The sequence below is a fragment of the Ambystoma mexicanum genome, chromosome 1p (assembly GCF_040938575.1).
Source record: "Ambystoma mexicanum isolate Mex_15411 chromosome 1p, UKY_AmexF1_1, whole genome shotgun sequence".
In the NCBI taxonomy this organism is placed as follows: Eukaryota; Metazoa; Chordata; class Amphibia; order Caudata; family Ambystomatidae; genus Ambystoma; species Ambystoma mexicanum.
In genome coordinates this window covers 1,052,587,831-1,052,601,948 of record NC_090921.1, presented here as the reverse complement: position 1 = coordinate 1,052,601,948, position 14,118 = coordinate 1,052,587,831, and the positions used below count along the sequence as shown (strand labels likewise).

General features: G+C 48.1%; 1 protein-coding gene across 1 annotated transcript in view; it reads left to right on the top strand.

Moving 5' to 3' along the window:
- The window catches only part of LOC138447932 (C-signal-like), a 73,417-nt gene that overhangs the window by 32,991 nt on the left and 26,308 nt on the right, over positions 1–14,118 (top strand). Inside the window, exons 4-5 of the mRNA XM_069604460.1 lie at positions 637–798; positions 1,449–1,559. Of these exons, the coding sequence (XP_069460561.1) occupies positions 637–798; positions 1,449–1,559 (273 nt within the window). The remainder of the gene's footprint in view (positions 1–636; positions 799–1,448; positions 1,560–14,118) is intronic.

Here is a 14,118-nt window from a genome sequence, read left to right as displayed (position 1 = left end):
AACAGCACACCCTCATTACAGGTGCCTGGAAATTCGACTGTATCTCTCCAACACTGCACACGGTTGACTGGCTCCCCCTCCCTGCCATAATCCTACTCAAAACTGCATATATCACCTACAAAGCGGTCTAAAACGGAACGCAGCATGCTTGGCAGCTAAACTCCATACCTCCTGGAGGCTCTCGCACCTCAAGTAGCAAAATGATTAAATGGTTGGGTCCTATGCTAGCCTGCAAAGATAAGACTCACAAACAGTCCTTCTCCTGCCAAGCCCCGAACATCTGGAACTGAATCCCTGTAGAGGCTCGAAATGCCCCTACCATCGTCCAGTTCCGCAAAACATTAAAAACGTGTCTCTTTGAACAATACTACCTGGAGGTATAAAAAATCCCTCTCCCTCCACCAACATTACTGTATTAATGTATTAAATGCCATGCCCAATTCTGCCACTTTCCGGTTGTAAAGTGCTCCGCTGCCCTTGAGCTAGGTTCGTGCTATGAGCAATAAAATCAAATAACTTCGAGAGGCAGGGAACTTGTACCACAAATCTGCATTCCACCTCTGGTTTTATAATTGGATTTTGGCACTATCTGAAGCGGGCAACTTCGTACCTAACCCAGTGTTTCTCTCTTGCCAGGCGTTCCTGCCCCTGCTGAAGAAGTCTGCCAAGGAGAACGCTGGTGCTTCAATGGGCTGCGGAAAGGCAGCCCTGGTCAATGTGTCCACTTTGCTGGGATCAGTTGAGAAAAACCATTTATCGTTTGGTTTTGTCCCAGTTTTGTCCTATCGGTGCAGCAAGGTAAGGTGTTCCCACAGACCATGCAGCACAATGTCACATACCAACATCATGTTTTTGGATCAATGGTTTGAAAGTATATACAAAAATGTTATGGGTGGTTGGACTGCATTTCCTGACCTGGCGATTGACATTTGCCCGATGACTCCACATCTGTATTTTCAGGTATAAGCCTTCTTCACCTAATGAGGCACTATAGAGACCAGTGTGCTTTCTAGATCAAGCATGCACAGGTGGCTCATTGTGTTTGTCGGGGGCAGTAAATTCATGTGGCTTTCTTGCACTTCCTCAGGACCCTAATTCTTTCCACACGCACATTTTGCACCCCCGCTTTCTGTCAACCTTTGGAGGTTAAAACACCAGCAAACCGATACAAGGTGCATGCGACAATAGCATCAGAGCTGACCGCAAGAGATTGAATCTGAAAGGGGCCAGGGAACGGAAGTGTTGGAGTTGATGAGGGATGAAGTGGTAGCTCTCTTTTTCTCCCCGGGTGCTTATTAAACCAGTTACCGACAGCCAGGAACATTTATCGATGGGAATGTGTCCTAAAGTATCAACCAGTTTGGGGGGGAAGGGGTGACAGGAAAAAACATGTTCTGTAAAACCTTCAACTCTCCTCTCCATCCTGAATTTCCCACCCTCCCCTGCAGGCTGCTCTGAACATGCTCACAAACTGTCAGTCATACGGATACAAAGCAGACGGGATTATGTGCACCGCCCTCCATCCAGGCTGGGTGAAGACCGACCTTGGAGGATCAGAGGTGAGTGGAGAACCTGAGGCGAGTGTGCACTGGTAGGCACTGCGGCCGTCCCCTTCCAGAAACAGGGTGCTGCTCCATTGATGGGGGATCAAAGAGTTGTCCTTGCTTGTCCTTCAGACTAAGGTTTTAAGTTGCTGAGATTTCATAGGGCTCCAAATAGAGATTTGAGATTGGAGTTTATAATTATTTTTCAGAGAATAAAAAAAATAGATTTTGGTATTTTTAGGCAAGTAACAATGCATTTCTGGTTTTTAAAAGGAGGGCAATTTTGTTGTAATGCATACGTTCTTCAATCCCCATATTTAACTGTAATGAAAATGTTGCCCCTTTCAGATTTGATAACACAGTAGTAGATTATGATGTGCTACCACTACCTCTGGTTTGAACATAACAGCACATGGAGGTGGTAATAAGGGTCGGACACCTGCATACCTGTTTTTCCTAGTTGTTAGTTTTGGCTCTTACTATTGCCATGAGAGTGTAGATGGAGGAGATGCACATGGTGTTTTTTTAATATATAGCAAATACAGAGACCGTGTTTGATTGGCGACTTTTCCAACCTATGGCAATGGAAGCTACTATATTGTAAAGTATTGGACATTAGTTCTTTGTTTTGTCTATCTTATTTGTAAACTTATCCTACCATTAAACGTCCAGTTCTAGCATCAGCCCACATCACGGTCCCAACTCTGCACATGCCATTAGACTATAGCCACACACTACCTCCAGCCCTGCAAACACACACACTGAGTTGTGCACTGCAGAAACACAAGACTTCTCGGCATTACACTGGTCAACTACACTACCCTGTAATTTATGTGTGCTTCTACACAGTGTCCCCAGCAGCACTCCGTACGTAAAACCACTCCCAGAACTACACACACACCCTACTCTAAGCTCTCACACGCACACCCTACATTTCTCCAGCATTGGATCTTTCATGGATTCACATGCTTAGAATATTCCCCGTCGTCAGGCTGGGAATCCCCGGTACATTATATAGACCCTTTCCCGTAGGAAAACTTTTTCGACGCTTATGCGTCCTATCCACCTCGTTTTGTATCATGCGTGCCCGCGCCGTCAGGGCGTCATGATATAAATACAGGCCCCGCCCCCGCGCTCCCTCAGATTTCAACCGTCTTTCAAAGTAGTGGGATCCTCGCGTTTTACTACTAGTGAAAAATAGGTTGTTTTTGTCTGTTTCGCTTCGGCGAAGTTCAAATTCTGGCGAATTATGTCTGGAAAAGCGTTATTTCGCCCGTGTGCAACCTGTGGCCTCAAAAAGGTTTATGAAGGTGATGGCCACATGGACTGTATCTACTGTCTCCACCCGCACCACTCGGCGGATACATGTGAAATTTGTCAGGGTTTCTCCCAAAAAACCCTTAAGGACCGAAAAAGAAGGCTGGTCGACTGGCTTAATGACGGAGCAGGGGCCTACCCGGCTTCGGAAGTTGGCTCCACGGCCTCCAGGGGTAAGGCGGAACCTCCATCGAAGAAGGTACGGCCAGCTGAAATGCGCTCTGAGGACAAGCATAAGAGGAAACGGGATGGTTCCTCCTCATCACATAAAAAGTCCTCCTCCTCATCATCTAAGACGGAGAGGCTAGCGCTGTCGAAATCCTCCTCAGGGGACCGTCCCAGGTCTTCCATGAGTCGGGAAGCCTCAGCCGGGAAGTCGGCATCCAAATCGACGACGAAGTCTAAGGGCTCGACCACGACGACTTGCTCGTCGACCTCGGTGTCATTGACGATGCCTATTACCGTTCAAGCAGCAGCGGTGGGGATTCCCCCGTCGACGGAGACTCAGTCCATGGCTTGGCTGCCCGAGGTCTATGACCCGATCCCCCCGGAGGTCTTACTGCAGCCAGACACGGCTGGCTCGGCGGAAGGAGAAGGTGATCTGGTTCTGCAACCATCGGATTTAGGCTTACGGCCTTCCACGTCGACTACGACTACGACGGCGACGAGTGCAAACGGGGGTGTGGTACCGATATCGTCTAAGTTATTGACCCCCCAGACGGTTTTGTCTCTGGATGTGCTTAATACTCTTCAGAAGCTCCTGCAGCGGCTGGATACGCAGTTCCCTCAGCCCGGGACGTCATCGTCACTTCTGTCTGTACCTTCCGTCGACGAGCAAACTTGCACGGCTCGATCGACGACGAAACACCCATCGGCTCCCCAGGCAGTAAAAGATCGTCCTCGAGCGCAGGAGGAGGGTGAGTTGTCGGAGTCCGATTCTGTACTGGGTGACTCAGGGTCAGACATCTCCCTGTCACCTTCGAGGGACCCGACATGGAATTCGGATGTAGAGGTAGAGTCTACGAGGAGCCAGTCACAGCCATCTCCCCCGGATGATGTGGGAGCCTTCCATGCAATGATGGGGAAAGCTTGTTCCGAATTCGGCTTGATTCCGGAGGAGCAGAAGAAAGACTGTTTCCTTTTTGACCATATGGGTCAAAGGAGAAAATCGGTTTTTGCCATCCCAATCCTGGACCACGTGTGGCAAGAAGGTCTCAAAACGATGCGCCATCCGTTCTCGGAGCCTGCCATAAAGGGACGGATCGAGAAAAAGTTTAAAGCTCCGGAGTCCACTCCAAAATGACTAACATCACAGCCTCTGTCTGACTCGGTGGTGTCGGCGGCAGCGGCTAGGAAGGCCAGGGTCCAGCAAAAATGTTCAACGCCACCAGAAAGCGAGGCTAGGAGACAGGACGCCTTTGGAAAGAAGGTGCTCTCGGTCGGAGCGACGACAGTAAGAGCAGCCAATTCCTTAGCAATCGTGTCACGATATGATAGGGAAATGTGGCACAAATTAGCCCCTATCCTAGAACACCTGCCAGACGAACACCGGAAAGCAGCTATGTTACTGGTGCGGGATGGCGAAGAGGCCTCGAACCACGCTATCAATATCGCAGTTGACCTAGCAGAATCTGGGTTCAAACAAATCAACCATGGAGTAGTGCTTCGTCGGCAAGCGTGGCTCAAATGTACTACTTTCCGTCCTGAAGTACAGTACAAAGTCCTTGACATGCCATGCGAAGGGGAACACCTGTTTGGCGAAAAGGTTGATGAAGCGCTGAAAGGGATGAAGGAAGACACGGATACTGCTAGGTCCCTCGGCGCCCTGCAAACGGGTAGAAATTTTTGTTCTTTTCGCCCCTTCAGGGGTGCTTCTGGAAACTCCCGCTTTGGAGCCTCGAGGGACCGTGGATTCAACAGGCCCTCTTACTCTTCACAAGGGTTCAGACGAGCGTCCCAGTCGGCTCGTAGAAGCAGGGATTATCAAGCCTCCAGACGGCGAGGCTCAGGTCAGTCGTCGACGAAGACCAAGCAAACCAACAACCAATGACGGCCTCCGGAACGTCCTGGGGGGTCGAGTCTCTCATCACTTCGACCGATGGAAATGCATCACCACAGATCGATGGGTCCTAGACACGATTCGCATGGGTCATGCGCTGCAATTCAAAGACAAGCCTCCGCGTCTTCCTCCTTTATTCTCGACACAGCCCCACCTCCGAGTCCTACGACAAGAGGTGGCGCTTATGTTGCAAAAAGGGGCGGTAGAGAGAGTTCCTGTAGCACAGGAAGGACAAGGAGTTTATTCCAGGTTCTTTGTTGTAAAAAAGCCAAACGGCAAATGGAGGCCCATTCTCGACCTGAGGGTACTCAACAAGTGGCTAAAGAGCCTAAAATTCAAAATGCTAAAGCTCCAAGAGGTTATCAGGTCGGTGCAACCCATGGATTATCTATCATCACTAGACCTTCAAGATGCTTATTTTCACATTCCAATACGCCCACGACACAGGAGATATTTAAGATTCGTCGTCGGGGAAAAAGCATTTTCAGTTCAAGGTCCTCCCTTTCGGGCTCAAGTCCTCCCCCAGGACGTTCACCAAGTGCTTGGCCCCTATAGCGGCCCATTTAAGGAAGGACGGTCATCATGTCTATCCATATCTAGACGACTGGCTGGTCAGAGGTTCATCCAAGGAACAAACACGAGACCGTCTACGAGCCACAATGTCCCTCTTACAGGAACTGGGCTTCGCAATCAACTTCAACAAGTCCTCCGTAGAGCCTTCGAGGACCTTGGTCTTCCTAGGAGCGGAGTTTCATACACACACAAGCCTGGTGAGACCATCCAGCGAAAGAATTCAGAAACTTCAAAACAAGGCTTCGGAATGGAGAGGCGGTACCAAGGTCTCAGTGCGCAAGTACATGTCCCTGCTAGGGACCATGTCGTCCTGCATTCCGCTAATAAACAACTGCCGTCTGTTTATGAGGCCTTGCCAGGAATTTCTAGCGGACCGTTGGGCGCAGAGCCGAGGTCGCTGGTCCGACAGACTGGTCGTCGACGAACAACTAGTTCAAGCACTCGGCTGGTGGAGAGTGTCTACTCATCTAACGAAAGGGATGCCTCTTCTGGAACCAGAGTTTCAAAAGACGGTGGTGACGGATGCATCGCTGAGCGGATGGGGAGCTCATCTGGATATGTTACAGGTACAAGGCCGGTGGTCCTTGCAGGAGTCCTCTCTGCATATCAACCTGCTAGAACTGAGAGCAGTGCGATGGGCTCTAAAATCTTTTCTTCCGCAACTGAGGGACTCGGTGGTGCGTGTCATGACGGACAACACCACTACGATGTTCTACTTGAGAAAACAAGGAGGGACACGTTCCAGATCCCTATCGACGGAGGCACAGAAAATCTGGCATTGGGCCATTCAACACAACATGAAAATCTTGGCGTTCCACCTACCAGGCGTGAGAAACGTGGAAGCAGATGCCCTGAGCAGAGAAATGAACGAAGTTTACGAGTGGGTACTGAACGACCAGCAACTACAACAAGTATTCAAGAAATGGGGACACCCGTCCATAGACCTGTTTGCAACGAAGAACAACAAAAAATGCCATCAGTACGCAAGCAGATGGCCTCAGAAGGGCTCTCTGGGGGATGCGTTCTCCTTCCCATGGACGAACAATTTCATGTACGCATTCCCTCCATTTCCCCTGGTCCGGAGGACATTGCAATGAATCCTCAGGTACCCATGTCGTGTAATTCTGGTGGCCCCATACTGGCCCAGACAGGTGTGGTTTTCAGACCTGCTACCGGAACCGATGAGATTCAAGAAGACCCCCCGACCTTCTGTCTCGACAGGACGGTGTTGTTTGGCATCACGACCCGGACAGCCTCCAGTTGACGGCCTGGCTCCTGACTTTGCCAAATTTGGTCGGCTAACGATTCCGGAGGACTGTCGGCGTATACTACAAGCGGCAAGAGCACCTTCCACAAACGCCTCATACGCGTACAAATGGAAAAGTTTCTGTCAATGGTGTGAGGATCAACCAGGCTTGGCCCCGCAATCGATTAAGCCAGAACAGCTCCTTCCATACTTGCTGCTCTTAGCCCAAAAGGGCCTGTCGAGATCTTCAATAAAAGTACACCTAGCAGCCATTTCCAGGTTTACTCGTCGACGGCACTCGGCACCTTTGTTCAGCGACCGCCTGATTAAACACTTCCTTAAAGGCCTCTTTCGGAGTTTCCCGCCAGAGAAGAAATTTCCGCCGGAGTGGAGCCTCAATCTGGTCTTAACATCTCTTATGAAGCCTCCTTTTGAGCCAATGTCATCATCGTCTCTAAAGTTTCTGTCGTGGAAATTGGCCTTCCTAGTGGCCATCACTTCAGCATGACGTATTTCAGAAGTCCAGGCTCTAATGGTAGATCCGCCATACTTACGATTTTTCAAGAACAAGGTAGTCCTAGCCACTAACCCGCAGTTTATACCAAAAGCTCCTTCGGTGTTCCATAAACACTCTATTGTGTTGCCTACGTTTTTTCCGGAGCCATGCTCGGGAGCGGAGCGCATGCTACACACATTGGATGTAAAAAGGGCCCTTAAGTTTTATCTCCATCGTACGCAACCATTCAGAGAAACAAGACAGCTGTTCGTGGCCTATGGTTTGGGTGCTAAAGGAAAAGCCATTTCGAAACAAGGACTGTCAAGATGGGTGTCATCTACCATTTCGTACTGCCATTCTAGGGCAGGGAAACCTCTTCTACGACGGCCAAGAGCTCACTCAACTAGAGCAGCGGCATCGTCGACGGCACTGTGGGCCGGAGTCCCTCTGGGGGACATTTGCATGGCGGCTACCTGGGCGGCTACACACACCTTTACCCGCCATTGCTGCCTGTCGCAGCAACATGCCGAAGATACCCGGATGGGGCAGGCGGTGCTTAGACACCTATTCCAGTAAGGTAAGCCCCGGCTGAGGGGTTGCATCCTATGGAATTTGTGACTGTATGTGGTTCGTTTTCCTGTGTTAACTATTACTGATGTATACATGATCATAGGGAACGGGCTCTGCGAACAAAGTATATGGGTTTGCATGCACGCCTCCTCTTTGGGGGTGGTACTGCTGTGTAATCTATTCTAAGCATGTGAATCCATGAAAGATCCAATGCTGGAGAAGGGAATAGTTTCTTACCTGTAACTCCATTTCTCCAGCATTGGTATCTTTCATGGATTCACATGCGCCCACCTGCCTCCCCTGAACATGCAAACCGGTTCCCCCACTACTTTGGGGGCCGAAATCTGAGGGAGCGCGGGGGCGGGGCCTGTATTTATATCATGACGCCCTGACGGCGCGGGCACGCATGATACAAAACGAGGTGGATAGGACGCATAAGCTTCGAAAAAGTTTTCCTACGGGAAAGGGTCTATATAATGTACCGGGGATTCCCAGCCTGACGACGGGGAATATTCTAAGCATGTGAATCCATGAAAGATACCAATGCTGGAGAAATGGAGTTACAGGTAAGAAACTATTCCCATATCGTCCCTAGCATGGCACACTTTGAAAATAGCTGTGCCTGGGCACACATACATACCGTTCCCCACCATCATAAACACCTATTCACAATGGAATATTCTGCTTTCTGGACCCGTAGATAGGTGGTTTTACTGTGATAAGTATACCTATTGGAAGGTTTCCATACTAACTGGGCATAACTGAATCTGCCACTGCTGTGGTCACTGGGCATTATAGTATCTGGCATTACTGAGCTAAGAGGGCAAAAGCGAACAGGGCACTGATGTTCTGGTTGGGCAAAATGTACTCTGGCTTTGATATGGTAACTTTTATTGACTGATTTTGGTGGTTCTACTACTTTGCTAACTATACATAACCTGGGTATTGGCTGCCAAGTGTAAATAGTTGTTATTTGATGGGAATACTGAAATGGTGTGAATAGTTGGGATTTTAATACCGACACCTGGGCCTTCATGACATTACCTGCTACATCATAGCAATACTTGGGCATGCGAGAGCCACATTCTGTCACTCGCTGAGATTATGGTACTTCGTGGGCATATGAGGTCATACCAGACACGTAATTGGAGTACGTGGGGATATGAAACAAGTGCCTATATCAGCCAAAACTCTTTGCTTTAGTCCATGCGTGTGTCTTTTGTTGCCCCCATACCTAGTTCTACCCTCCTACACATCACTATACATGCCACACCATTTAGTAGTTGGCCATCCAGTTCTTTCTTGTTTTTCTTTCGATTCTCAGACTTTTAGTCCTGGATTTATAAGCAGAAAAGCAAAACTGTCTTTAGGAACACACAGAAAAAAAAAGAATTCTGACACTTTGGAATCTGTACGAAAAGCAGGTTGGATTTGATTAGTTGGAACAGAGGAAACCATGCATATTTCTCTGCTCCTGTGTGGATGTTCAGAACACAATTAAACTAAGACCAACTACCCCTTTCTCAATCTGCTGTATATCCGGAGGTCTTTCACAATCGTGTTTGAAAATTTAGGCGCAACACATTTTAGCATGCCTGTACAAAAACTGTACTAATTTAAAAAAAGATAATTCAACCACCTAATACTTCATAAACAAAAGCAATTCAAGACGTTATGTGCACTTTCCACAAGGCACATCGACATAAAACTAATTTTCAAACACTTTTACAATCCGATATGTTACCAGATCGTGGGGTTAGTTCGTGACATAAAATAAATATATATGTACACAGTTTTTGGCAATTGTGATGTTTTCACCAGTCTTTGCTGTTCTTGTACACCAATAACTAAACAGAGAGCCAGCTGTTATCCTATCTCATATGTTAGGATTTCTATTGCTATCCATTGGATTGTCTACATATGTTCCGGCAAAAAAACCATCATTAAACACTATCCCTAGTGTCTCTTCTTTCTTATTTTAGCCGTCTTCAGGACCAGTTTAATTCTTTAGGTTAACAAAGTATACACAGGAACCCCGTAAGTAAATTTGAAAAATGTACTGCTTTATACCCTTAGTCGGATTGGAAGATTTTCTTTTTTTTCTTCTCTTAAACTAAGAAGGATGACTTATTTTATGTGTTGGAAGGCTGCCATACTTATTTATGCATGTTGATTTTCTTCCACGTTCAAAATTTCTATCATGTGCCGATGAGGCGTGGGCACTTGAGACATCTGAGCATCCCAAATGCAGCATTATACACAAAAGCATGCTGGATGGAGAGGCACTGTTATACATGTTGATGGGTTCTGATGGTGGTAGTGTGTATTGTGGAGGGGTTACTAGCTGGCCTTCTATTGCCATGTGTGAAAGTCTTAGTAGATTTGCATGTGATGCTGGCAATGCATCAGAGGGACAGGGCCTCCACATCCTTGTCCTTGTTTTTATCGTGTGTTATGTCGCGTTTTCCACACAGGATTTTATGTGGTACTCCTGGCGGTGCCGCTCTCTTTTTGGTTTGGTGTACAGACCCATGGGATACCCTTATGGCACCCATGGGTGGGGGTACAAGCCTGTGCCCTTAGTGTGTTTTTGGGCACGTGTGTGTGTGTGTGTGTGTGGCCCACAGAGCAGTGTATGGGCTGGTGGCAGCTCTGTGCTGAATTGACAAGTGCCCTGAGCGTCCTCCATTTTGGGATGCTCAGGCCCTGTCATTGGAATCGGTTGATTCCTGATGGAAACAAGATGGCCCCCGTAGCCTCTTGCCTTCCATTGCCTGTTATTTGGTTTTCCCGAAGTCCCGGGAAGCCCTGACTCTGTCCCTTCCCCCTGACTGGCTGTTGGGTGGAAGTTCCATATATGATAGTGTGGGAAAGTACTGACCAGACTGGCCGGAGCCTTCCCAATGACCGTATGTTGTGGGTACGCCTGTGGGTGGGTCCTGGGTGAATGGAGCGTGTGATGAATACGCATTCTGTGTTGTGGATGTCTAGTATCTGGTGTTTGACACAATGACTGAGACAGCCCTGCCCGAAACCGGTATGAATGCAGTGTGTAGTGTTGAATGGCGTGGTACTTGTCCGAATCCACATTCTGTGTTGTGAGTGTCTGGATGGAGAAGAATGGCCTGAATGCCCCGTGTGCCTGATTGGCTGACTGACTGCCTGAATGCCCTTCTAAGTGATTGGTTGCCTGAGTGTGACCCAGCAGAATGAATGGGAGATCAACAATATATCTGGGGGCCTCTCACTGCCAGAAATCGTTCAGAAGCTGGAGTTGAAACTGACATTGAAACTGAAGCTTAACCTTGAAGCCCAACTGGAAGAGATTGCTGTTGCTCTACTTAGTCGATCTGAAAGCTGCTGTGTCTTCAAGAACTGATCCAGAGAGGACCTGGTTATGGCACCCTCTTCCCGAGCTACGAGGGACCATCATGCACTGCTAACCTTTGCCAAAGCGCCCTCGAAGTTAGCCTACGAAAGACTGTCAGCTGGAGACCGGGACCGCGGAGGAGAAACGAAGAGAAGCACCAGACAGCCGTCCACCATCATCGACCAGGGTTTACAGGTTTGCTATAACCGCTGGACGCCTGTCGAAGTTGGGTGCCCAGAAGCTGGGACTGCTTGTCGCTATGCCGTCGACGACTGGAGCCGCAACGCTCCTTTGCCTAAGACATTTGATTCCTGGACACGCCCGTCCGCACCGCCGACCCACTTATCCCGCCGGAGAAGACCAGGCCGTCGACGCGCCAAGGAGCATCCGCTGGTGGGTTTCCCGCCACCCACAGAACGTAGAGACGCCAGATGACTCGACGGCCTTGCTGCGCCACAGTTCTTTACAAACTCTTTGCAGTCCTGAACTATTGACATCAAGGTGCCCCGCGACGAGCACCGTCGGGACCGAAACTGCTGCCTCAGCGCCAAGTTCACTTTCTTCGAGGCCCATCGACGATCCGTGGCTCCTGCTTTCTAAAGGTAGTCGCTCAAGAAGGATCCATCGACGCCTCTTCGGGGAAGTCTGCTATTCCTGGTACATTGGGGTGGTAGAAACACTTTAGAAGGAAATAAGACTCGTTCAACAATATATGGACTGGGCTTGTAGTATATCTTTATTTTAAAGGTTGCCCAGGTGGGGGGGGGGAAATCGCCACACAGAACTGTGTCTAGTGGTAGGGGCCAGTATTCTGCCAATTGTTCTAACCAACTGCTTTCCTCCTATGTCTATTGTTGGTTACCTTTTTATTAATTGATTTGTGGGACATTTGACTATAGTACAGTTGATGCACTTCAATGAAATCTGATAATTGTGGTACCACTTAGAACTGTATATATTTGCCATTGTAGATTAACTGAGCACAAAGTGAGTTATTGTGATTGTGTATATAGCCTTGAACCTTAATTATATGAAGACTGTTTTAATACAGTGTGCGGACATTCCTTTGTGGTGCTTGTGGACTACACTGTACTTAAGAACCAGCCTGCATCACTTCCTGAGAAGCTAGGCCTTGATTGCTAGACCATAGCTACTGAATGGAGAATCTTGACTAGGGTCATCTGTGCCTCTCCTCTGCCATATAGAGAGCAGGAACACAGATACCTCCGCCCAGTCTTTACAGTGCATGTCCTACATTATGAAAGTAGGATAGTGTAGGATGTTTTAATCGGCCAGCATCTAATTCGGGGTAGCTTTGCACCCACCCCAAACCAGGCATGCACAATTTTCCTACTTATTTTTATGAATCTGGCACCTCCAATTTAATAACATTGATTCCTTACCCTCCCCTTTCGGGACACACAGGGTTGCACATAATGTCTGTTTATTAAACAAAATAAAAATAATTGAATCAGATTAAAGATAAATAACATCCATGACTGCTTATAATCAACACGCTAGTACCCTATGTTTTCAATGCTACAGTTCTAGAAATGGAGACTTCAGTACCACACTCTTCACCATAGGTATCTATGCATTTAGTTCACCCTGAGTGTGTATGCAACATGGAAAGAATGCGCAAGAATTCAAGATGAATCTTTCATTTGTTAAAAAGCACATTAACTCAAAGCATCCTTGCCTATCTAATTCTCGTTACTTCCCCTTTATTCAAAAGGGATACCACCCCCTTACTCAAACATTTCTGGATTTCAACAGCATTTTTCTCCTACGTTGCAACAAACTACTAGACCTTCAAGTATGTAGGCTGCTTATAGAAAGGAAAGTGTGTTCCACATGTATGAGCATAGATTCCCTTCCTTGATGTTTATATCTTGTAAAAGCATACCCTTCTCACTTTCAATGGGAAACTTTAAACGGCAACAGAATGGTTAACAAATGATGACCCTTTCTCTTTGGTCTGGAACAACTTTGCTTTAACAACCGTATTCTACTCCATGGTATATCCAGGAATTACTTCAATTGTATTCCTTTCTAGGTATTCACAGAGTGAGAGATCCACTTAATTCCCTGATCATTCTTCTGCGCTAGACCTCTTCGCACAGACGCACCTTGTTTTTCCAGAAGCACAGGCACTTCTGAAATGTTCCCTAACTTCTTGTAGAAGCAGAATCAATTTATGTATTCCCACCCCTTAGTCCTGCTTGCCGCTCTTTTCCCTACATAAGGAGCCCTCCAGCCTCTTTCCTTTGCAGCTGGGAAGCAGGTCTAAGTGGATCTAGGTCACCTGGCCTAAGCACCACCCACCTTCTTAGCCCTGCCTCTTCCTTACTGCTCTTAACTCTTAGATCAAGGGCGTCTCTCGCCCGGGCGTCCAAAGTGAACGGCAGTCAAAGAAAAGGGCAATTCCTGTTTGGACCTGTTCAGAACAGGAGGATCCAGGGTCCGACCCCCTGCTAAGCTAGCAGGTAAGCATGCACCAACATGTGTTTACACCCTCTGTCCCCACAGGCCACCCCCACCCCCCCCCCTGTGTTGTTCCCCTGTGCCCCCCCCCCCTTCCTGCACACAGGAGTCTGTCCTGATACATTCTGGTTTCACCATCACCGTCTTGTGGCCAATGATGGATTTTACTTTTATGGACTTCATTGATTCACGGTGCGTCACCCTTTCTCAACTCTCATGCTGGACTTCCTTTGCATCTCGTACTCATGGTGGCCCTGAATCATGCTGTTCCCATCTTCATCTTGAATCCAGACTTGCAACATTTTTAGTTACTACTGACTTCTGCAATTGTATTTGCTCTCCCCTCTTGCTTCTCCTCTCGGTTCCCTCCTCCCCTCTCCCTATCTCCTCCCCTCTCCCTATCTCCTCCCCTCCCTCCCTTTCTTCTATGCACTTACTCTTGTCCCTGGACCTAGTATG